General features: G+C 39.7%; 1 protein-coding gene across 10 annotated transcripts in view; it reads right to left on the bottom strand.

The window, feature by feature from the left end:
- LOC146374509 (uncharacterized) overlaps positions 1-25,336 on the bottom strand; it is a 462,267-nt gene that overhangs the window by 71,588 nt on the left and 365,343 nt on the right. For 2 of the 10 annotated variants that reach the window (XM_084948992.1, XM_084948993.1), the window contains one exon: positions 8,379-8,430. The exons of 6 other annotated variants lie outside the window; for them this stretch is intronic. In XM_084948992.1, the coding sequence (XP_084805118.1) occupies positions 8,379-8,430 (52 nt within the window). Of the gene's footprint in view, positions 1-3,181; positions 3,284-8,378; positions 8,431-14,148; positions 14,196-25,336 lie in introns of those variants that run through there. 2 more of the 10 variants (XM_084948991.1, XM_084948996.1) reach the window with 2 other exon arrangements.

Here is a 25,336-nt window from a genome sequence, read left to right as displayed (position 1 = left end):
CCGTCTGGGCGATTAGGAATAAGCCTCAAATAATATCAAATTCTGCTACCCACACCAAGAAACTGGGTGCTAGCATGAGAACAAAAACACACTCCAGTATGTTTGACAAGTAAGGGCCAAATTATGACAGAAATGCAGGATAGGTGGAAACTTACTAGAGCATCACGAGTAGCCAATTTAACACTGAATGGACTTCTTTAACTTTAAAGAGTGGAAAAATAAGAGAAAAAACAGCAGCTGGTCTAAAACAGCATTATTTGTAATTACTGACAGCAAGTAACATAAATTTCCTGCGTTTGTAACTGTAAAGGCTTACCTGACCTGATAGTGTTTGACTGGCTTTGCTATTTAAAAAAATGAAGATGAACCTGTCTGACTACAAGGATTTCATGGAGTGAGGAGCTGCTGGCATCACAAAAGCAACTTCATCAATGTCAGATGTGCGTGGAAGCATCCTTTTAGTCACAATGTTACACTGAAACAATGCTGCACCGGAGCATCCTGACAAAACACCAAAGCAATGGAAAGAACAAAAGTTTTATCTTGGGAAAAAAAGTTCCAGCCAAATTTCCCGTTCTTCAAAATACAGTACTCCTGGGCGTACCTGCCTCTCTAGAGAGAATGTACTGCGTAGTGACACAATACCTGAACAATTTTATATGGAAAAAAGAGGATGGTAAGGATGGTGACAGGCAATATAGTGGCAATAGTGGTGGGGGATGGGAGATGAAGGACGAAGGACAAAAAGCTCCAAAAAAGTTTCCGACCGAGAAAGGAAAGAGAAAAATGTATGTTCTGCAAGGCAGGATCATTAATAACACAGCGGCTGGTGAATGTCGCAAGGAACAATGGCATTGTGTAGAGAAGAGATGACGAATCCTCCTCTCCTTTCTCTCAGAGACAGCTCTATCTATTAATTACTTTTATGTCTTCATTCATTATTTCATAGCATTCCACCGCCCAGACTGATTTTAAATAGTCCGTTGCTCACTGCGAGAGATTCAGTACATTGTTTCGATGTACGTTTATTCCATGTAGTCAGCATACTGCTTACATTCAATACATTTACAGCATGTAAAGTCTGAGAATACTGTGCTTGAGTATCCCATGAAGCTGATTTGGTTCATCTTCAGACTGAAGTGTTTCTTGGCTGAGCGATGAAACACTGCAGCCAGATGATCTGAAACTGTTTATAGTGTTTCCCCATCAAGGCATTTGACTTGAGTAGCTTCAGTTTCTGCTAGTTTAGAGTCATCAAAATTTAAGGATTAAGCTGGAATTTAACATATTTTATTTGAGAATGAGATTGTTCTTATAAGGTAAGCCAAGACTTTGTTAACAGCACATAATATTACACAATAATATTCATACAGAAAGTATGACAGATTAGAATTACTTTGATTAGAATTTAACTGAAAAGTCTTGGATCACTATTATGCTACAAAAAACTTTTTTACTTTAGCAAAAGACAGCAAGAGTATGTTTACACTGTGGTATGGCTGAACACTGAATCCACGTGTATATATTTGCCTCGACAGCCTGTACTGACTGTTGATTTTACACTGCATCACATTTTATGAGCTGATCAAAGAGAGTGGAAAAGAGTTCAAATCGGCTCCATAGACTTAAACCCACTATATTAAAGTGTCACTCATATGTTAATCTATTAATTATAATGATTCATTAGTTCTGAATAAATAATGATGTGAAATGGGGCCATTTTGTAGGATTTTTTTATCTTGATGTTCATAATTTAAAGCAACTTGATGTAAATTATTTGTTATGAGTGACATATAGTTATGTTTGAATTTTACTTTACTTGCAATCAAAAAACGTAAACGCGTGACAATTGACACTTTGGTTAAATAAATATTCTAAAGATGAACTGAATTTGTATGAAAAAAAAAAAACATGAAAGAAAAGCCCCAATTGCAGACCAGTAGAACCAGTGTGCCACAGCAGTGTATATGAAGACTGGCCTGGTTCTGAATAAACAATGATGTGAAAATGTTGAAATAAACCATTTAATTGTTATAAGGGATACAAATATAGATTGCAGGACTTTTAATTTACTTGTAATTGAAAACTTTTACATGTTCTCATGACAGAAAAAACGCTGATTGGCACAGTGCTTTCATCTGTCTGGGTGAACTGGACATACTGGACTTACATGTGGCTTCATGAGCAGCCAGTGAAATCTGCATTACATCCAATCTGTAACAAAAAAGACATCTCAGCAGAATGTATGAAGCCCTGGCCTGGCATCTAGGACTTGCGGTCGACTACCTCCCCCTTCCCACACACACACACACACACACCACCCTTCTCTTTCTTTTCTCTCCATCTTTAACCCTCCACCCACTCCTTCTATCCCTCCCTGCCTCTCCGCCGCCCTCCCTTCACTCCCCGCACCCCCAATTGGCTGTGGAAGATGGCTTCAGTGAGTCATCTTGGGACTGAGATCAAAGGCAAATTACAGCCGACGTCTATGCAAAATGTAATATGGAAACCCCCCAGCTATGTCCTCACTATTGATTTTTCTCTCTTCTCTTCCATCCCCTCTCTCTCACTCTGTCCCTTTCTCCTCATTTCTCCGCTTCATTTTTATCCAAGCACAATACAACACAGTGTGAAATTTGAAGAAAAAAAGGCCCCCGAACTCTCTTCCACATGAAGGGGGTTAAAAAAAGAAAGAAAAGAAAATGAAGGGGGGGTGGAGTGTATGATTTGGCTGTCCCTAGTTATGCCTGTTTGCATTTAGAGCCCATTTTGTGATGTAAGTAGTCCTGTTTCTTGTGCCGAGCGCCACTTTAGGCAAGGGTTTGATGTCAGAGAGGGAGGGGCTGCAATATGTTCCGCCCAGACCTTTCTCAAATTAAATAAACTCGACAGGCAGCGTTCCTCGCATGCAATAGAGTCATATTTGTGAAATATCGGGTTTTGGGGTTAAGATGTAAGTGCGAGGCTAAATGGAGTTCTTCGTCAGATTACTCGCTCTCTGAAGTCACTCGGGCCCTGCAGGAAATTGAAATGAATTGTGAAGCCATTCCCCGTATAAAAGGAGCCTGTGACTTTTTTTCAGATGTGAATACGTGGAATAATGCTGGAGTTATGTATTTTTGACATGTCAGCTTGTTCACTGACAAAGCAACTATTTCACAGAGAAATGCACACAAACCTTTATAAATGCAGACACACTCGGGCTTAGCAGACTTCAAAATATTAAGCAAAGGTGTGGGCTTTTCTTTCAGAAGGGACGGATACCACGACAAAGCCGAGTGTTCTGCAACCAAAAACAAACAATACCATGTTCATTTAATTAGAAAACAGTCCAATGACATATTATAGATTCGAACATGATTTATAAGTATTATTACAATTTCTATTTTCAAAGCGTTTAAGGAAAATTGCTCAATACTGTTTTTTCTGTGACATCTACTTAGGACAATATTATGATCAAGAGCCAGATTTGCTAACGCCTTGCGATAGCACAAATTTAAAAAAGTACTGTTGGTATTTACAAAGAGAGCCTAGGGGCAGGGCTGTGTGTAAGAGGTGGCAATTCATGCCAAGGATTGTGTGCAAGAGATTTTTGTGAGTGTTGTATTTCTGGGAGTTCCTTTCTCAAGCCATACAATATAGTGAGGGACATATTTCAATCGTGTGCACAAACTGATAGTATTTACATGCATGTTCAGACATGTTCAGACTGCTAACCCATCATATTTGTTAATGCTAAGGCCATTACACACTGAGTGTGTGGCAAAAAGAACGACAAAAATTCAACATTTTTCAGATCTGAATTTGTTGTGTAATGTATATACACACTGAAAGCACTGCATTTTTTTCATCTTCAAAAAATATACTGTGAAGAAATGAAGTCGACATCAAGCAATGAGGATTTTCCTTTGAAATGATGCAGTTGTTGTGAGCTAAGAATAATTATGAATACGTGAAGAAGAGTTTGAAACCTATTTTTGTTGAATGAAATATTGAAATTGATTTTACATCACCAGTGTGTAAAAGCCTTAACCCTAATTTTCTGACAAAGGCAACACTTAACACTTTTTTTTGTAAATATTTTTTTTATTCATGTCAGTTAAAACAATTGTTTTTGTTGCAAACAATTTCCTTTTAAGAAATTGCACAAATTACATTTACTGATAACTTTTAAAGTTAGTGTTAGGGTTGGGCCACAGAACAGAGGTGAGGATTAGGCAAACATCAATCGTCTCTTTATGAAACTTTTGCCTACATGACTCAAACAGAAAACTGTATAAAACAAAAGCTGCAAGGCCAAAATTACTTTCAGTTTCTGAAAAATGGCGCTTGTGTAGTATTTGGCGAAAACATAAATCTTAATCCTAAACCTTAATGGATCTGCTGGATGTAAAAAATACTCAGTGTTATTTTCCTGGAATCCAGATCTCTGCCTGAAGAGGAATATAATGTTGGTGCACTAAAGGTTGGTGATGTTATTATGAACACTACACTGGGTAAAATCCAAAATGAGAAGAAACCTAAAATACAAACTGAGTGGAAACACAAAAGTGTGAAGTATTATCAGTAAAGTGTTATATTTGTAATTGGAAAATAGAAGTTTATAAGAAAATTGAGCCTTGTACTTTTATCAAAAGTAACCCATCAATGTGTAAGTAGTACTTTTATAGCTACTCAAGGTGGAGCTAGTTCCAGTTGTTTACTTCAAAGGGAAATGTGAAGAAGAAATAGGCCCAAACATTCTTCTTCTATTTAAATGTTCAATAATAATGTCAAATTTTGGGGCGTTTATTGCTGTGATCTCTAAAGAACAGCTGAAGGCAGACTAGAAAAATGTATCATCCCCATCAGAAATGATGACAGCATTGTTATTATGAATAAAACACATCAGGTAAATAAACAAATAACGACAACATCTGCACTAATTTCACAACATGTTTGAACAAATCTCTCCTGGCAAAAATAGTCGAGTAATGAAGGTGTTTGTAATTTGATAAACAATGTGCGTATAGCTCTGAGCTGTTGATCTGTTTCATCTGAGAAGCACAAAAAGCCGCAGCGCGCACACATGCTGGTTTCCCTCGCAAAGTCTACGTGTGTGTGTGTGCGCGCGATGCGGTGCCGGAGCCTGTTGAACTCTGGGTAAATTTTGTGCCGGCTGAGAATAAAATGCTGCAGGGATGAAATCCAAGCAACACACCTGGAGTCCAGAGAGACAAATGGAGATATATAGAGAGGGGAAGACAGACGGAGACACTGAGAGGAGCGTGAGTGCTGAGTGAGAGAGAGTGTGCGAGCTTCTACATTCCCGTGCACGCCATCGACTCTACTCCTTGCTTTGGCGTGTCAGTTTTGCTTAAGTGGATTCATGCTTTCAAAGAGTGTTTGTGAACCTGTGTGTTTGTGTTGTGCTGTGTGTGTGTGTGTGTGGGGGGGGTCAAAGACGTTAAAAAAGGAAAAAATGAAAGCAAGAAAAGCTTTTTTTTCCCCCACTTGTGTTTGTGTCTGCAAGTGCGGCGGTGCCAGCTTCAGTGCCCTCAGCTATGGGCACAAAGACGACAGTGACAACCCATTCATTTCCCTGACGAGCTGTCGCCTGCGGGAGGATAGGTGACTTCTCCCAAGGTTATTTATGGCATTGTTGATCTCTCATTCGGTCCTCTCCGTCGCACAATCCCTCCCCACCCCCACCAACCGCGCCTTGCCATCCCACATCCCAAACAGCATCTTTCTCTTTCTATCACCATTATCTGTCTTCAAGTCAACACTTCATTGTCATTAGCCAGCTTTGAAGATTTAGAAAATTAATGGAGACGCACGTATCGTCCATACGTGTGCACATTTCGCTTAAGCTGTCTCTCCCAAATCTGGGGCCCATATTTCTCAAGCTTCTCTTATTATTGATGGAGCTGGTCTGACAGTTAAACCTTTGAGGTCAAAGGTGTCGTTGATGATGATGGGTAACTCTAACGGATCAAAATCAGAATATGGGACTGTTGGCCTTCCTATATTTTTTTCTTCACCTGTTCCGATAACTAGGTAAGTGTAGTTTTCACTTTAAAGTCACTTGATTCTCATATTTGGTTCACATAGGTATGTTTGCTTTTTTTTGAGGACACTATCAGTATCAATGCATTCTCAGGCCTTTATCCCTAGAACTGCTGTCAAGTGCAGTGTATGTCACCATGTGCTTTGACCCTGTTGTTTGGATGATAAAAATGCTTCCCACAGGACTGTGTACTGTTTAAAAACATTTACTTTAAGATTTCCAGTGCATGACATGTAACCTGTAGCTATAACTTAAAAAAAGCCTTGCTCAAATACTGTATACCTACTTGGTCTAAGTTCACAATATATAAAAAACATAACCATAATCCTTTTTTGTTTTATTACTACTATTAAAAAATATATTAAGATGAAAAAATACACTGTTTAAGATGAGAGGGAGATTTTGATGTCATATATATTTATATATATATACAAGTGTATTTATCATTCAAAGGTGAGGCCCAAAATGCTGTGATCATAACTCCACCAAGCCAGTGTAAGTACATGCTTACACCTTCACATTCGCCGGCATTTTGTGTTATGCAGACACACACGCAAGCACATAAAAGCCAGAGGAAACGCTCCTTCCCACACACACACACATAAAATGAAGGAGTAATGTGATTGAACCTGCTTTGGCAAGCTCTGACGGGTACTCGACATGATTAAGAGCCAATATAGTGTTGCATAAAGCCAAGCTAAAGATGTCTCTTTCTCCGAGCCGCTCCTATTTGCCTGCTCCTTAAGCCCCTCTTTGCATCTCCCTCAACATGTCTTTTAAGCACTTCTCAAGCATCTCATAGTGAGAACTTTTGCGCACATCATCCCGGATCCCTCGCTCAAATTCAGAACCGTATCAAATGTCAGTGAAATGGGGAACACTGTGGTAATAAGGTGTTTTTAAGGTCCTTTCCGGGAGGCGAAAAAGCTGGAAAGTTGAGACTGGGTTCATCTTTTGGGGCTTTTTCTCTTTCAAGTAACGCGCCCCCTTCCATCCTCTTAAGACCGATCATTATGTGCTCAGAATCAGCACTCTTTAGATGCTGAAGTTTGGAGATGTCCAGACTTGAGGCAAAAGAAGGATTGCGAGGAAAAGTGACGGAGGCAAGAAGGCACAGTTAAAATTCAAGCTGCTTGACCTCTCGGTTTATATCCAAGTGTACGCTTCTGCAGAAAGGCTCTCTTCTGTGTGTGTGTTTGTGTGTGTGTGTGTGTGCATACAAACACATGTGCATGTTCAGACATTTAAAGAGGTGCTGAGCTGTTCATCTACTCAAAACTTTCCATCTCTCCAGACCTCCCAATCCTCTCGCCTACTTCCATCAAAGTCCTTTTCTCCTCTCTGCCTTCCTCGACTCCCCTCTCTTCCATTTCCATGTTGTTCTGCTGTTCGCTTGTGGCGAGGCAGGCATCATCTCGTATACATGGTGTGGCGCATGATGTGGGACCACGGTAATGCAAGCATCTGTTCAGGGCTTTTGTGTTCAAAAGATTCAATTAAAAAATAATTACCAAAAGATTAGTGGTAGTCCGGTACGACTGTAGTGTTTGAATAGATGTTTCCTTTTCATCTGCTGTAATAATAGGATGCTTTTTTAATTAAAGAAAAAAAAAGAGGAAGCAGATGAAGAAAAAGAAGAGGAAGAAGAAGAAGGAAAAAGGCGGGCCTGTCTCGGTACACCCTGTCTGAAGACAAAGTTTGTTTGATGTGCAGCAAAATTAAATATTTTTTTGATCTAACAAATTAATTTTCACCCCCACTCCCAAGCGCTTCCCATCCTCCCCTTTCCTTTTTTTCTGTGGGAGATAAAGACAATTTAATTTAGATACCAACATGGTGAGTAGCAGTGTGTGCACACACACACACACACTCCCTTGGTCAAGCCTGATGAGGATCCACCACTAGCAACTAAGCCATATCTTAAGTGCAGCTGGGAGTGTGACGAGGAAATGGAAGTCTGCATCATAAGAATATTCCGACGGGCATAAAAGCTGTGCTATGTATTATAAAGGGGGATGTAGCTGCAGGCCAACCATGAGCAAATATTTCAGCAACTATAAATAATGTTTATTACAATATTATCTAACATGCGTCCAGCAACCCATCAGTGCTTAAAGACAGGTTGTCCGAGTCATTCTTATAGAAGTCGTACCTGTTTGGAGCGTCCAACTGGATATATTTTCTCAGCCCAGTAAAATATATTTCTCAAAGCATTTGAGCAATTCAGTAACAATTACTGGTAATTATTGGTATTGAATTAACAGTCACAATTACCTCCCTCACCAGGAATTTGAAGGGAATCTGTTCAGCTCTGGCCTGGCTGACTCACCTGTTTGTCACCTCTGCCAGCAGGAGCACATTCATAGCAGCTCTGCAAGGATCTGGGGAAACAACAGGTATTGTTAGTTCCATGACCACATCACCACCACCGCCACAGCATCAGCAGCTATCAACCTGGAACTTTCAACAAAGCGCACAATCAACTTCGTTGGGCCCGCAGCTCCTCCCCTCTTCAAAGTAAGGCGCAGGGCAGGGTGCTGGTCTGTCACAGGAAGTTACAGACAAATTACAGTTACAGATTCCTGGACATCATCATAACTGCCACACTCAGGCCTGACATAGCTCTGTTGTCTCAGGTGTCAAAGCAAATCATCCAGCTGGAGTTGACTGTCCCGCAGGAAGACCGGTTGGAGGCCCCGGAAAGAAAGATGGCCCTGATGGCTGACTGTTAGATTCAGAGGGGGGAAGGCAAACCGTGAACCCATGAATGTTGGGTGTAGAGGTTCTGTAGGACAGTCTCTATATCAAGTCTTAGGGCTCTTTGTGATCTGTGGATTGCAGAGGAGTAAAACCATCAAACCATCTTCAGTGATTTTGGCTTAAGAGGACTCATACATGAAATAATCCTCCAGGTCTTGTGTTGTGTGGAATATTTAAACATGGGTACAAGTTCTTTCCATGTAGCAGTTTTGGTCAGAACTCGTCTTAGGCCTGAGAGAGATAAATTAGCAGATACCAGACTGTTTACAAATGCATTAAGATAGAGCAAATCTTACTGACTTATGACTTATGTTATGTCCAGCAGGCCACACTCACAGGTTTTTGTCCAAAATGTCCAAACCAAAGTAAAACGTTCTACCAATCATTTAAGCCCACAAACCCACTGAACGCTGATTAGCAAAAGTTAGCATGCTAAAGTGACATTTTCCAAACAGTTGAGCCAAAATGTTGCTAGCCTTGCTAATAAAAAGACAAAAAGTGCTGTCCTACTACGGCTCTCTGCACATATCAGCGCTCCCTCGAGAGTTCTCTGTGTCATGAGTGTCAGGCCCACCCACCAAGCTATTTGCTCAGTCTTCACACCATGACACCATAATCCCTCATTGTCTTGGGTTACACCACAAAATTCAAACCCTAATGGTCCGCTCTGTTACGAGAAAAACATTGCATTTCTCTACTTTTCATACTTGCATGGCAAAATTTTGGAGAGGGCAGCTGAAATAAAAGCAGGTGACAGAGAGACATACAGCAAAAGAGAGAGAGAGATGTCATTGACTCCTTGTCCCTGTGGCTTTGTTCCTGCCATGCTCTGCAGCACAGGGCTGACAGGCCCCAAAGCAGTGCCTACTATACGCGTGCGAGCACGCACACACGGGCACACACGCACATACACTTGCACACTGTGTTTGGCCTGTCAGCCACGGCAGCACCTGTCAACTGCTGACCACTTCATTGGACACCCCCAGAGAGAGAAAGTGAATGAGAGGAAAAAATGGGCTACTACAAACACAGCAGGCAAAGCAAATGACTGACCTCGCTGTCCAGATGGGTCCTGTCCTATTTGACGCATACAACGCAAGCTTAGCCACGATACCAAACGGCGAGGGTTTGCTGTTTCATTCATTTTATGGTCTTAGAAGATCACAGATTCCTGTTAATGATGAAGCATTACACAAACAAGTAACAGTGACACACAAAACTTTACTTTAATTCTGCTCAATACGCCATTCTCCTTCTAAAAAGATATGTTTAAGCTAAACTTCTGCACTGTTCCACTTGCTAATATCCAAAGTGTTGTTTAGGTTTCGATATTCTGGACGAATATATTGCGAACAGAAAATAATGACATGAAAATTTTTGTTGCTGGTGGTTAATTAAACTGAGAGGTGCTGCAAGACACATGAATTGAATATATTTGCTTCTATCCAGTGGGAAGTTAATTCTCTACTTTCCATATAATCATCCTATTCGTTTTTCTGAAATAATGCCAGCAGAATACAACCTTCCTGATACGGTGTGCCTCTATATATCAAATTACTCTGTCTAATAAATCATTAAAAACTTTGCTTTCAATAATGTTTCCTCCTGTACCTCCCTTCCTAAGTCCCCCAGAAAGTGTTTTTCTGAGAAACAAAAGATAAATGAGAAAGGGGCTTGTTGCGAGGAAGCACAAGTATACCCAGTTGAGAAGGTTATTATCAGGACAATAGACAGTTATTATCCTGGACAAACATCTTTATGATGAGGCAGGAGCAACACCAACACAGGGATATCAGATACATCATGTTTTGCCAGGATTCTAAGAGGAGAGTGGAGTGGTGCAGAGTAAAAACGGTTCAGCATGTTGCTCCACGAAACCAATGTTTCTTGTAATGATAGTAGACAAGTCACTCAACTCAGTGGATCAGACAGGTTTAACGGTCTGGATGAAGACAATTACCAAGTAGTTTTGCTTAAACATTAAACTTTTGCAGCACAATGCAGTCCCATCAATAACTGAAGGTAAAGATGTACCTAGAGTTCCTCACTAAGCTTCAGTAAATGATAGATCGGGTGTAGGAACAAAAAAGGCATGCTCAATCGGTATAGGAAGGCTATCAGTTTCTTTAGAATATTTAAAATAGTTTTTGTTGACATACTGACAAATTGGTGAAAATGTAGAACTGAAGTTACACTGTGATACAAGGCCAGCCATTCCATGGGTAAAAGATTTAGGGTCGCTCACAGTATAGGGCTGTATAGGAGGTGATACATGGTTTCTGGAACTGCGGGCCATTTTACTTTAGCTTCACTTTAGTCAATGCATATACAGTACATATTTGGAAAGCTGCGTCTTTCTCTTTTTCAAAGATGACATGATGGAAAATAGTTTAATTCTATGAATGCAGATCAAATAGTTGAGGTTAATTTTTCTGCTTAATTTTGAATGTTATCGTGGCAAGAGTTAAATCTTGGCAGAAGCAGAAATGTGCAAAAGTTCAAATTTCCCATTAGGACTGCCTGAGAACTAGCTATCAGCAACTGCATTCCAAAAGTATGAATATTGGCACGTGCCCCATTTCAGTCAAACTCTAATCACAACAGCATTCTAAAATTGCTGCATCATAATCCTTATAATCAGGACAAGGTGCAATATTCTTGCATAGCAACTCCAAGGACTGAAAGCTTGTTAGAGTAGAATAATAAACAGCTTTCAGCTATTACAATCACACCACATTCAATCATTCAGTGTATGGAAATGACTGATTCAATTTCAGTGTAGGAATAATGATTATAATGTGTCTGTAATATGTTAATACAGTTTCAAGTCAGCTGTTCTTTTCTTTGATTAGTCACATTGTCACTGTTTTGCTCTCTGTGAGTAGATTACATTTGCTCTTTGGTCTGATGGAGCACTCATAAATAAAAAAAAGAATAGGATAGAATTAAGTAAGAGAGGAGAGAGCTTTAGAGAAGAGGGATTAGGATTCAGAGTGTTTGTTGGAGACCAAGAGCAGTCATGGCATTGTTTACCTCCGACTTTATTCCTGGTCTTATTGGCAAGGCTTCAGTCTTGACTAGACATTGATTCTTATTTAGAAGAGTGGAGTCTAGAGTGTGAGTCTCGGGGTATACTGAAGTCTTGGGGTGTTGAAAAAAAGGTGGATTTAACACAGAAGGCTATCTCCCAATCTGTGCAATTGTAATGTAAATCCTCCATCCTCCATGACACCTGCAGAGAAATGTGTCGCTGTGTATATCTTTGAATTTCCATTTACCCTCAAGCTTAGCCAATGGTATGTTTGATGATCTTTTGTTCGTTTGTCTTATCTTGAAGACTCCCATTGTAGGTCAGTTTTGATGACATCTGCCAAGTGGTGCAGAATGCACCATGTGCTTGAATAGCATGCTTCCTTCCACTAACATTTGTTTTAAACCAATACATGTAATCACGAGGATCCTTCGCCAGTCCTGATGAGTAACAGTAGTGCCAGCCTGTCTGATCACTACAGACTTATTGTCATAATATCGCAGTAATAATGCTGTGAAAAAACGCACAAGTTTTCATTTAGAGCAGTTGAATTGGAATTAATGCGGAATGTTGTTGGTGGTACATCAAACAAGAGTACACATCACAAAAATGTCATAATGCCAACAAAATGTAAAATGCTACAAGCTATCATAGCATAGCAAACTGCAATGAATCAGTCAAGCCAAGGTGCAGAGCACAACAGGGCAGTTTACCAGGGCAGCTGAAAAGTCAAGTTCAAGCAATTGACAAATTGGTGATTAAATTAAGAATTTAGTCATCGGTAGTTTTTAAATCTCCAGATCTTCCATCAGCCCAACTGCACCAAAGTGAATAACTCTGTCTTAACTAGCTGTTTTGTTGCAGGATGTGAATCTCTCTCATTGAGTGAGAGAAGTACTGCTAGAATAGCAGAAGTGTGAATGCCACCAGCAATATTCACTTTTCTTTTGTAACTTTACTTTATTAACTTCACTTTATTTGAATGTAAGTGTGAGTCTGAAACAATAAGACTGCAGAGCTGGATTCTTTAAAATTGTTTAAATGTGAGTTTTTTATTCTTAAATTTCATGGTTATCACAACAATGTTGTTCAGAGTATGCAAATTTAACTTCCTATTGGACCCCTGCATAGATGAATGGGGAAAAAAATATACGTTTAACTTGACTTTTTAAAATATCACCGGATGGTATCAGTTAAATGAGTCTGAGTGTAAAGGCCATCTTGAGATAGTGTCACACCAATATTAAGACCAGTGAGTTCTTGGACTAAACATATTGTGGATTATATTTTGTGTTTATATACCAAAAAAGACGTATCTCTGGCATCTACATCGCCAACTTGATCTTATTTTTGATCTCAGATCTTGTAATACTGTTGATCTGATTACAGCTCAGCCAAACAAATAAATGAGGCTCTCTTCCTATCCCTTTTTGGAACTCTCTAAAACCTTGCTTGCTTTTTATTCCTTTGGTTTATTTCATGTTTCTTTGGCATATTTTTTTTTCATTTGGCATTCATAATTCACACTTTAAGTTATTTTTCAGTATTTCTGTTTGGAAAGTGACAAAAGAATCTGTGTTCCAGGGATTTAAGGAAAATGTAGATGGGGCCTTCTTTGTATTCCTTAGAAAAGTCAAAATCTAAATAAACTGAGCATCAGGTTAGTTCAGGCACAAAGTCAAGCTCAGCTGTGATTCAGGTAGATCAGCTGATCTACATGCTAACCACAAACAACTCCCAAAAACCTTTATGCACATTCAACTCTAACCCTTATGGAGCTTTCTATTTAGGTGAGATGTTTCAAACCCCTACCCACTCCTGCTGCTCTCCTTGCATGTGTCACCAAATAAAAATTTCTGGAGACAGTAATAATCCTTGTTGGGAGGACTTTATCACCTTAATAAAGTGACCGGTCAGTGTTCTAAAGAATAACTCAGTGCATTTAGGCATGTTTGACAGATTGGTTTGAGTATTTCAGAAACTCCTGATGTGATGATTCTTGTGTGATTTCTTTTGTGAGATTCTTGTGCACATAGTAATATGCAAGGAACCATCTGATTAGACTTGCCATGAGTTCCAAATCTGGTTTGGGTAATCTGAACAGGAGACAATATCATGGAAGTGCATCATGAAAATCTTTTGGTTGTTGTTTTCTGCAGTGTCCAGTGTCTCCATTTTGAGATTCCTCTATAACACTAAGTCCAAGAAAGGCGGACTCCATCAGGAAAAATAAAAACTGCTACTTATCAAATTAACTTTACGGATAATAACAGTGAAAGCTGTTGAAAAGCTGTTAAAATGTCACTTACATATATTCTTTGAGAAGGTCCCACTACGGTGCCGTGGGCTATTGAACTGTAAAAGACGGAAAGGAAGGCACATTTGTGCAAACAATAGCTGTTTTAGCAGGGAAAATGTAAAAATGACACTATCCATCTTTCTTTTTTCCTTCTCTGTTAGTAGAGGGATGAAATAGAGGTGGGGGGAGTGGCAGAGTGGAAAGAGAGGGAAGATATTAATTAAGGAGGGATTGTGCATTGACTCTGCCTTGTGCATAAGACAGAAGGTTAAGCAAATGCCAGGGCAGTGGTGTCACTTCAAACAATGACTATTAGCTTTGGAATCAGCCTTGTGTCTGCTGAGGAAACACAGTTCATTCAGACTCCTGATTGCCACTCGGCACGGCATCTGTGTAGTAGAGGTAGCGGTTGGTGGGGTGTGGGGGTTTGGTGTGTGTGTGTGTGTGTCGGGGGGGAGGGGGGGTCATTTCATTTCAATCTGTGGTTAAATTAGTCGAAGGCAGCAGAGGTTGAAAACACACAATTACTGTTGTGAGTCAGGGCTATACTTACAAAAGGGAGGCAGTTATAAAGGTGGTACTGAAATATGTGGTGGTGGACATAGGTGGTGGGTGTGGTGGGTGGTTTGGAGGGCTTTGCAAAGCCAGTTTGTGATAACAGTATATTAAAAACTACTGTCAGAGGCAACTTTGGAAACAATAACCATTTGTTTTGATGCATTCTCAATCATCCAGGAAAGTAAATCTCCAAAAGTTGATTCTGTTCATCTGGACGTAGCGTTTTGTGGAAGAAACGTTTCGTCACTCATCCAAGTGACTTCTTCAGTCTCAGCTGACTGCAGGTTTCCCCAAATCTTATAAACAGTAAATTTGCATAATGACTGAAACCAGCCCACTGAAGGAACAATGGACTGGGAGGTCAGTTCCTTAATCATAATTATGCAAACACAGAAGAGCTACCTCGTCAGGCCAGGACTCTGCAGTCTATTTACACCTACAGGCCAGTGGACACTCTTTCAATGATGAGGATGTACACATCCTGGACAGGGAGGAACGCTGGTTTGAGCGCGGAGTCAAGGAGGCCATTTACGTGAAAAGAGAAAGACCATCTCTGAATCGAGGAGGGGGCCTAAGGGTACATCTTTCACCATCTTACAATGCTGTGATTGCAGCCATTCCCCAACTCTCTGTGAATGGTACTCATGGCCATTGATCAGTGGTCTTTGATCAGTGGGTTTTGGTCAGTGGTTGTTGATCAATGGTCATGAGAATTTGCATAATTATGATTAAGGAACTGACCTCCCAGCCCATTGTTCCTTCAGTGGGCTGGTTTCAGTCATTATGCAAATGTACTGTTTATAAGATTGGGGGAACCTGCAGTCAGCTGAGACTGAAGAAGTCACTTGGATCGGTGACGAAACGTTTCTCCCACAAAACGCTACGTCCAGATGAACAGAATCAACTTTTGGAGAATAACCATTTGTTGTGCATGCAAACTACAAAGACATCCATATTGCGACCCGGTGGCGACCACTTGGGCTAAAAACTAATGCCAGTGCAGGCCGAGGCAGTTCCTCCAATGGCCACTTGAGGTTGGATTTAAAAGCAAATCAATCCCCATAAAGTCTCATGTTAAAATGCCTAACTCTATAGCTTTAAAAGCACATATAAAGGTTTGTACAAATGGTTTAGAGATGTATGGACAATTTCCCCATTCATAACATCTGTACTGGGGGTTATTTCAAAAACCAAAAAACAGACAAACAAACCGCTTCCATTTGGATTTTGTTACATGTTGCCAGCTTGTGTGACAGGTTTGCTGATACAGAAGGCTGTAGTTGTAGTAATCTTTAATCTGAGTAACTTGAGTGGACCACTCAACCAAATTTCTGCTTTAATAAAATTATCTGCCAAATGTTACAGCTTGTTTGAGATTGGCACTTTAATTCTGTTGGTTAAAATTCCAATATTTGATTAGTGCATTCTTGAGAGCGAAGCAACATATTTATGTCTATTTTACATGGTTACTTTTCTTGGGATTGGGAAGAGTTGGGACATTGTGTTATGTTTAGGATACTCCTAGACTGGGGATATAACACACCCTGTCTTAGGTTAGGGTTATGTTAATGCCTCCCCATTTATATCTTCTGACCTATTCATACCTCACAAATGTTTCTGAAATTAGATAGGACCCTTCAAATCAAGTGTTTTACATATATTTGTCTTATCCTAAAATTATGTTTTAAAATGACAAATGTAAAGAGGTAGATGTGAACCTGACCCTAACTCTAACCTGGTGAATGTTAAAAAATGAAGAGGTTAAGTAGCTGTAGTAGTAGGACAAAATGGTGAACTTCCCAGGATTAAAAATACAATGTTTAGCAACTAACATTTCTTTATAAATCTATCTTTGTAACTATCAGATTTTTCAATATAGAGTTAAGTGACAAACCAGGAAACTATCTAATGAGAAAAAGTCGTAGGGATGCATTAATTTTATCCCATAGTTGTCAGTCACTCCTAACCTAACATGCTGTCTACACAAAACCAATAAATCAGGCAAAGGCGCACTAAGTTGGAATAAATCGCCATATCACCACGACAAAATCAGGGTGGAAATAAACAAACCAGCAAAGCGGAGCAAGCCTAATGTTAGGGGCCTCTTTTGTATTGAGAGAAATTACAGGAGCGTTTGATTTGCGCCGAGGTGCCGTCCTGAACATATGGCGTTTTAATTCTTGCCGGTCTCATCTGGATAACTCGGGGCCTGGCGAATCTCGTACCACCATCAGGGAAATATGGGCACAAGCGGAATGCTTAACAGCAAAGGGCTCCAATTTCCCACCTTAATGGGCATTCTCACCCCATTCCCCCCCCCCCCCCCCCCCCCTCACTTCTTCTCTCACTCTCTCTTTCTTGCTCTCTCTCTCTCTTTTTGTCTCCTAAATCCAGGCCTTTGTTTGTTTTCCATTTTTTCCGCCGTTTTCACTCCTCCCATCCTCCTCGCTTCCCTTATTTGCATTGATTTCTCCACTTAGAGAAAGAGGGGACTCGGAGGGAAAATAGGCCTCTATCAAAACACTCACATACACAATTTACACACACACACTGAAAACCATAAACCTCACACAGTCTCTCTATCTCTCTCTCTCACACACACACAAACACCTGACACATAGCAGAGGACTAGCAGTGTGCAGAATATGTTTGTGGCTGTTCATTTTTTTTTTAATCGTCCAATGTCTTTTGTGTGGGTTGACAGCTTGAGACGAGTGACTAATAAGTCCAGGCCTGGTGCTGTCCTGCTGGGCTGAGCAGTCTCTTTATACACACACACACACACACACACACACACACACACATATATACAATCTCACACATACAAAGATAGAGACTACAAGCTTGGCTTCGTGTTCCATGCACGCAAACACACACAGTTTCTCGCACAAAATACACACATAGGCCCCTAATCATCCTGATGTCTAGCACTCCGCTGGCGATCACCACTCCACCACACTGCCATCATGGGCCAATTAAGTGGCCATATATCTGTCTAACAGTCTCCTCTGGCTGAATGGACAGTGCTGGAGTAGCAGTAGTAAGCTGCTACATGAGCCCACCCGCGGCTAGCAGTCAATTTGTAGCTTAAAGCCTTGTTGCCACAACAATCCAGCATTATTAGGAGTAGTAGGACTATTGAGGATTGTTCCGTATTTGTGTGAGAGGGAGGGAGAGCTTAGGAAAAAAAGGGTTGTCCACTCTTGTGTGTGTGTCCAAGCATGTTTGTTTCTGTATTTGGTAGGTTTGTGTCTTTTGTGTCTATGTCACTTTATCCCAAATGTTTCAGAATACGTGTTAGTGTTAGTCTCCAGATTTGCTTGTGTTTTAACCTCTTACATCTACGGTGTTCATGGGTAGTTCTAGCGTTAGGGTTAGTGTCATGTTAAATATAAAATATATTTTAACCTATTTGACATTTTTAAATACTAAAGCTCATGACAGAGAAACTCTAAGGCCAGAATGAATGCCTGGCATCATCTACCATTTGCTGATCAAATCTGCTTGTTTGGCTAAAACACAGTCAAATTTTAGTCCTAACTGTACAGTCATTGCCTGGATGCCCTCTGTTCTGTGTTTAGCTCTTGCAGTTTTGTAATGTGTGTTTGCTGTTGTCCATTTGTGCCTTGTTGTCCTTGTTATTCGCATGTGTGCACATGCACAAGAACCAAACCTCATAAGTCATAAAACAAACATTCAATGGGCCCCTTCTGGGATTGACCCAGTTGTTAAATCAAGCTACATCGCTGACACCTCACGGGGAAGGGGAAAAAAGCCACGCTTTGGCCACAGCCCATCTAGTCTGTCCAATTCTGTAGCAAAAATCTAACCACATCTGGCACCACGACAGAGGACTTATGGAAGATTGGTGATGAATAGTTAATGGCTTTCATGTAAATGCAGGATGTACTTTTGCTTGAAATCTAAATTGAATAAAGATCTGTTTGGTAACTTTGGTTTGGTTAATCTTTGTATCATGTCTTCAGACTTTCCACTTGTTCCCTTGACTTTATAATCAAAGAACCTCCTGTTATTATGTTTTGTTTGGATATGTAATGTTAGGTAATGGTACTGGACTGATTTTCAACAGGCATTAAAACTTGTTCTTGTTATCCCACCTGTCTTAAAGAATGAGATCACTTTTTAATTAGCTGATATTAGCTGATTAAGGAATCTGTCTTAATGTTCAAAAACTTGCATCATGATACCTTGCTATTTATGCACATACTCAATCGTGCCACCTGGAGCAAAACTGTCTTGAATCAAAACAGACCTGACGTGGGTTACATCAAAGGTCATGAAGGTCATAGATAGCCCACGTGTCACAAAGCACTTGACATTTCTCTAGTATAAGATAGAGAAAAGTGATAAATATCCTTATTAGAATATTTAACCCCTATAAGGTGGTAATGTATTGATCACAATGCTGCATTGGTGGTGTGCATTTGGAGTATCATCTGGAATGTCATGCTGAGATAAGTGCCCAAAGCTGAAACCAAACAGCAGATTACATCCAAAGAAAAAGTAAATGAATCTCCAAAAGATGTAAGCTTCACACAAGCTGGAGATAATAGAGTCAGTTAAGGGTTATCAAATTGCTTATTATTTTATGCTGACTTACCATTGAACATCATTTAAGCAATGTTAAGATCACGGGGCAGTCCATGTTATATTCTTAAACAGACTCAGACGACTTTCTTTGGTCAAATATAGCTTCTAGTAATTTACTGGATTCCATACAGTCTGTGGAATGACAGGGGAATGTTTTTTTTAAGCATAATGCTTCGCAGCTAGTAAGGAAATGTATCTTTGAGGGGAAAAAATGAATGGGAGAAATTACCAAGGACAATTGAGAAACCAAAAGAGAGGGACCTCTGCAACACACCTAAGAAAAAGAAAAAGCCAGAAAATGGAAGTGAGAAAGAAATGAGGTAAAGCTCGAAGTGCTCTAGAAGTGATTATTCTAATTTGGCAGCTGATGTAAATCTAAATGAAGTCACACCAGGAGTGGACACAACACAATCACCCAGGGACTCTCCATCAGATTGTCTTTCTCCTTTTACTTTCAGTCCAGCCTTCCCCATCTCCAGCTCTGAGCCACTGTGTGAGGCTTCTGAGTGGGTAACCTCAGCAACACTACACGCAGCAGGGACCAACAGAGGTATTACTGTGTGTAGTATTGCTTTTTTGGGTTGAGGGAGAGAGTAGGGTGGGGTGATGTGAGAACAGGAAGGAAGTAAGATGCCGAGGAGCATGAGGTTAGCGAGCCTATCTGGGCTTGCTGACAAACACAGTTGGACTCATATTCCCATCTGGGTCCCAACAGATCGGGACGATGGGGACAGGGCAATGCAGCAGGTTGTGGGTCCCAAAGCCCACAGATGACTAAGTGCAGCATAAACACAGTGTGTTTATGCTGTCTGTAAATGTCCCAAAGCCATTAAATCATAGGGTAAATCAAAAAATGTAACTGAAGCTGTGTATAAATGTGTAGAAGACTGCATAAATGCTTTTGTTAGAGGTGTTCTTACTGTGGATTATCCAAACAAACTAAGGTTGTTTTTTTAATAGTAATTAATTATTATTATTAACACCTGAATGAATGTCTATGTGCACGAGTGAATGAGGTTTGTAGTAAGAAAGCACTTTGAGAATGCAAAAAGAGCAGAAAACAATATATAGCATTATAAGTACCTGGTTGAACGTTTTTAGATATTAATGTATACGTGCTTTGGGCTCAATTTCACATTTAGATTAATTAGAAAAGTTGTTGCCTCCCAAAAGGAACATTTTGTCTTAAAATATGTATGTGCAGGGTCTATATGGCCCTCCCTGTGTTTAAATATTTTTTATCCCTGATGGGGACAAAAATTTCATGTGATTGTTAGTGCTGCAATATAAAACACTCAACAATGGAAGTAATAATTAAAAAAAATATATGGCCGACATTGGAATTCCTTGCACAGGTGATTTGTGCAGCGTTTTTTTTTTCAACTTGGTAAACTGCAGACTTTGTCTTTCTTTTTCTTTTAGTTGTGAATAATCCAAAACACTGAAATAGCAGTCCCCACTAATGTAAGCTTTTTTTTTAGTTTAGGTACTTATTGTCTGTGTGTGTGTGTGTGTGTGTGTGTGTGTGTGTGTGTGTGTGTGTGTGCATGGTCCACTGGTGTGGGACCCCAGGTGACAATGCGGCACAAGGTTATACCACCTTGCACTAAGTAGTCATTCATCACTGAGAGCTCCAGATAACTTCACCGCTCGGTCAGCAGACAGCCGTCTTCTGACCTGGCTGCCAAAACATTTAGCAATCACCTCCTACAGTTCTAGCCCAGATGAATATGTGTGTGTGTATGCTTGTGACAGAATGGGCCAGTGACCCCATTTGAGCTATAACCCAAGCAAAGGTGACCTCTGATCTAACCTTCATCCCCTGAAACACAGCCAACCTCTCCTGCTGGCAGCCACATTCACCAACTAGTAAGCCCAAGAGCCTGCTACAATGGCTCCGAGTCCGCCTTGTTTTCATGTTTGTGCCTGTGCACCCACTATACGGACAAAAACCTGTCATTATCAGCAAGTCATTCGAAATCATTCACAGCTGTCACACTGCAGGGTTTATATTCCTGCGTCTACATTTCCCAAGTCTACCAAGTTGGTCAAAAAAATGTACCTTGCATTTTCATCTTTCAGCCTCAGTGTACAGCCACCTACAACTCGCATATCAACCACCTCACCCCAAAACCCTTATCCTTGAAGTCCCCTGTCTCAATCTGAAGAGCACTAACGACAGGGGGCTGCAGAAGAGAATAGAGACAAAAGAGACTGATGAAGAACCCTTTTGATATACTGCTGCAGGCAAAGGAAGAGAAAATTGATTGAACCTTGATGAGAATTATATCAAGGGGAGCATTCATTTGTAGTGATGGTCCTGCTGCATGCGCAGGGGAGTAAGGAGTCCTGTACATATGTATGATCTGTGCTAGACTGTGATTCAAAGTTAAAGGGAAGCACAAGGGAACAGCACATTTCCATGATTTTTTTTCTTTTAACCTTATTCTGACATGCCCTCTGATAATACCGGTTTAAGTCATGTAGGTATAAATAAGTAACAAGTACATACTGTAAAAAAAGAACGTAAAGCTTCCTCACTATGAATGGCCTTGTCTATCTTGCTGCAGAAAAATGTAGTTTGCAGTATTCCAAAGAAATAAAATATTCAAACTCTAAAAAAATATATTTTTTAAAAAGATCCTTAGTCTCAAAGAAGAGTCTTCATGTCAGTGCAACTTTATTTATGTCACTCATGTTGCCCACTAAAATAGAATGATGGTCTGTGGTACAAGCCATTAGTAGGACCCAAGGGGCTCCAGGGTGTGTTGGTTGAATTGCATCGTGTTACTGTTCATTGGAAGTACAGAATATTCAGTTGGCAGCAGATAAAAAGCAATAAGCACTGGCTGTCTGAACAGTTGTTTCAAATCTTAGCAGCCAATGGACTGGCTGTTATCAGTATATATCAGTCCCATACATATTGCCAGTACCTAGCATTTTGCAGGCTCAGTAGGCATGTTTTCAATGACTAGTAAATCACTTGAACGAATGATGGTTTTACAAATTACACCTTAAAACAGCAAAATCAAAAGTCACATTATTTTAAGGCTTTTAGATATTTAGTTCAAGAACGTTCTCATTTTGTACTTTCACTTTTATTGTATTTAACAAACAAACTGATTTGTTTGGTTATGTCACTAAAATTAGGAAACAATCACAGTGATAACAGCTAATAATAACAGCTAATTATAATTATCAGTGATGCTAATGGCTAAGCAAAGCTAAACTTATAAGTGATCCCAATATCTGCTTTCTATTGTTAATATGCTATTGTTTAGCCAGGAGATAATCACTATTGTTCAGTCCTTTACTTTTGCATATTAGCACAATAACATTATTTAACTTGCACATCATAGAAGTTATTATTATAGCGTTATTATAGCATTAGCGTGTTATTTTTGCCAGTATTTGACCAAAAAAGATCACAATCAAAACAAAGTTATTATAACTCATGTTGTATCGGTAAGTTATTAGGACATTCTATGGAACTTGTTTGCTGTATTGCTGGGGACACTAAATAAAATTAAATGAAAAAGATTAATCTTTATGACACACTGTCTATACAAAATTTAAAAAAAAACAACAACAAAAAAAAAACCATCCAATTGTTGTAAAATTTGTATTCCCCAACCAGCTGCAAGCGGTTACAAGAGGTTGCTGTAAAACAGTTAAAGTTCCAGTCAGACAGGCCTAAAGACTAGTCAATGATCCCCTGGTAACCTCCAGCAGTGAGGAGAAATGTGTCAAAAAATGGATGGCTGAGTAAATTGACATTCCTCATGCTGTTATGTCATTTTGAGTAAGGTTAAGTAGTTAGTTATTAGTTATTAGTAGTAGTAGTAATAACATTCCAATGGAAAGCTACATTGTAGTACATCAATTTATAAGTTACATACCTACCGTTCAACAGATGAAAGGGCAGAGAAAACTAAAGGGAAATGTTCTAAAATGAAAGTTTGGTGTCATGTCTGAAAGACATGACAAAAAAGAAAATGAAGTGGGTATTAATGGCTTGTATCTTTGTTAAATACATCTGCAGTAGTAATATTGAACGTGGAGCCGAACATGTAGGAAATTTTATTAATGCTTAAAATTCAACATTATTTCCCAGCCGTCAAACAAACAAAGAGTAATTAATTTTACACTGGTTTCACAGCATGCATTTGATGCGAAGTTTGGCAGGTTGACAGAATCAAGACCATTCCATCAGACTGCTGGTGCTGGTGTGTGTATGCATGCATGTGAGCAAAAGAGGCAGGGTTGGGTATATATGCCATCTGGCAGTGGCACCTCACACCCAGCGCTACCCATCCCTGAGTGTCGGATCAGAACCGCCAGATCATGGATCCAGATCACTGCACACACCAAACACCAAAAATAAACACACATTACATATACCACTAATACACAGATGCTTTGAGAGAACATGCTAATTGCAGTCTGTGGTTGTCAATCAAACCTCCCCCATCCACCACCTTCATCTCATCGTTATCTTTTTTTCTATATAGCGTCTATTCTCCCTCAACCTGCCCTACAAAGCCCCCACCACCAATGACAGCTGAGATGAGTGTACTTGGAAATATTCATTTAGACTCCAGAAGACACTGAAGGTGCACAATAAAAACTATCCAAAGATGAAAATGTCAACTAAAGATGCAAGGTAGTGGTTAGAATAATTTTTTCATGGACAATGATTGTAGTTGGCCATGAGGCCCAAATCTTCTTGACAGTGCTTCCAAGGGATACACTGATGCTCCACATGTTAATGCTCTTACCTGTACATTGTTCAAGAAACACATATGGAAATCAGTGGTATTACTTACCAAATAAAGTGAATACTCATATACAATATATACAAAATATCCCAAAATAACTTTGGGAATATATTAACCCTTTAAAGCTGGTCAGCGAGGGCACGCTCTGTTTTGCGTAACTATTTTTAAACCCCTGTAGAACTGCAACCACGTAAGCTAGCGCAATAATTTTTTTGCATATGAAACCGGAGTTGTACTTACATCTTATGCCATCAGCTTGTCCTAGGTCACGGTTTCCTTCCACATATAGCTTTGCAAAAATTGCATGAAAAGCACTTGCAGCAACAAAAACATGATATTCCAGAAACACGCTTTGCCGATCCGATCAGCTGTTCCTAACACTTCCTACTTGGCATTATCTGCCCGAAACAGGAAGTGATGTCATTTTTGCGGAAATGTAGTTTTTTTTATCTTCAGGGCCTTATAAGCCTATACTGGTGTTTTTAAAAGTTATCTTTGACTTTATGACTTTCTGTATCGTTTCTGGGATGCTTAGAACTCAAATTGCACTGCTAGAAATAATTTATTTTGATGCATATGTTGTTTTTTTGGCAAATTTGCATTATAATATTTATTTTCGTTTTTCCTGCAGTATATAAGAATTGGTGTATTTCAAAAAGAAAACTATGAAGACACTCAAAATAAATTTCCTGTTCTTGCAAACTATTTTGTGCAACTTTTTTGTATTTACAGTTTTGAGGGATAAACCTCTTAAATTTCTCTAATTAGAAATATATGTTAAAAAAAACAAAAACGATTTTACATTTTTTTGTAGTTTATTGCACTTTTATGCAATTTATGTAATTACTAAGCACTTAATGCATACATTTTATTAAAACTTGGGCTATAATGGTTGTATTGATGTATAGCAACTTGAAATGCTCCCACAAATGGCACTACAGCATGTAAAATATAATATAAGCTCTGGCGGACTTGGTTCTATGGTAGGTCTTAAAGGGTTAATAATAATGGATTGCATTTATGTAGCGCTTTTCGAGACCTTCAAAGCACTTTACAATTCCACTATTCATTCACTCTCACATTCACACACTGGTGGAGGCAAGCTACAGTTGTAGCCACAGCTGCCCCGGGCAGACTGACAGAAGCGAGGCTGCCATATCGCGCCATCGGCCCCATCTGGCCATCACCAGTAGGTGGTAGGTGAAGTGTCTTGCCCAAGGACACAACGCCAAGGACACAACGACAGAGAC

This window comes from Perissodus microlepis, chromosome 13 (assembly GCF_051167445.1).
Source record: "Perissodus microlepis isolate ML-2025 ecotype Zambia chromosome 13, ASM5116744v1, whole genome shotgun sequence".
NCBI lineage: Eukaryota > Metazoa > Chordata > Actinopteri > Cichliformes > Cichlidae > Perissodus > Perissodus microlepis.
Note: the sequence above shows the minus strand (reverse complement) of the source record. Positions and strands in the feature narration are given on the sequence as shown.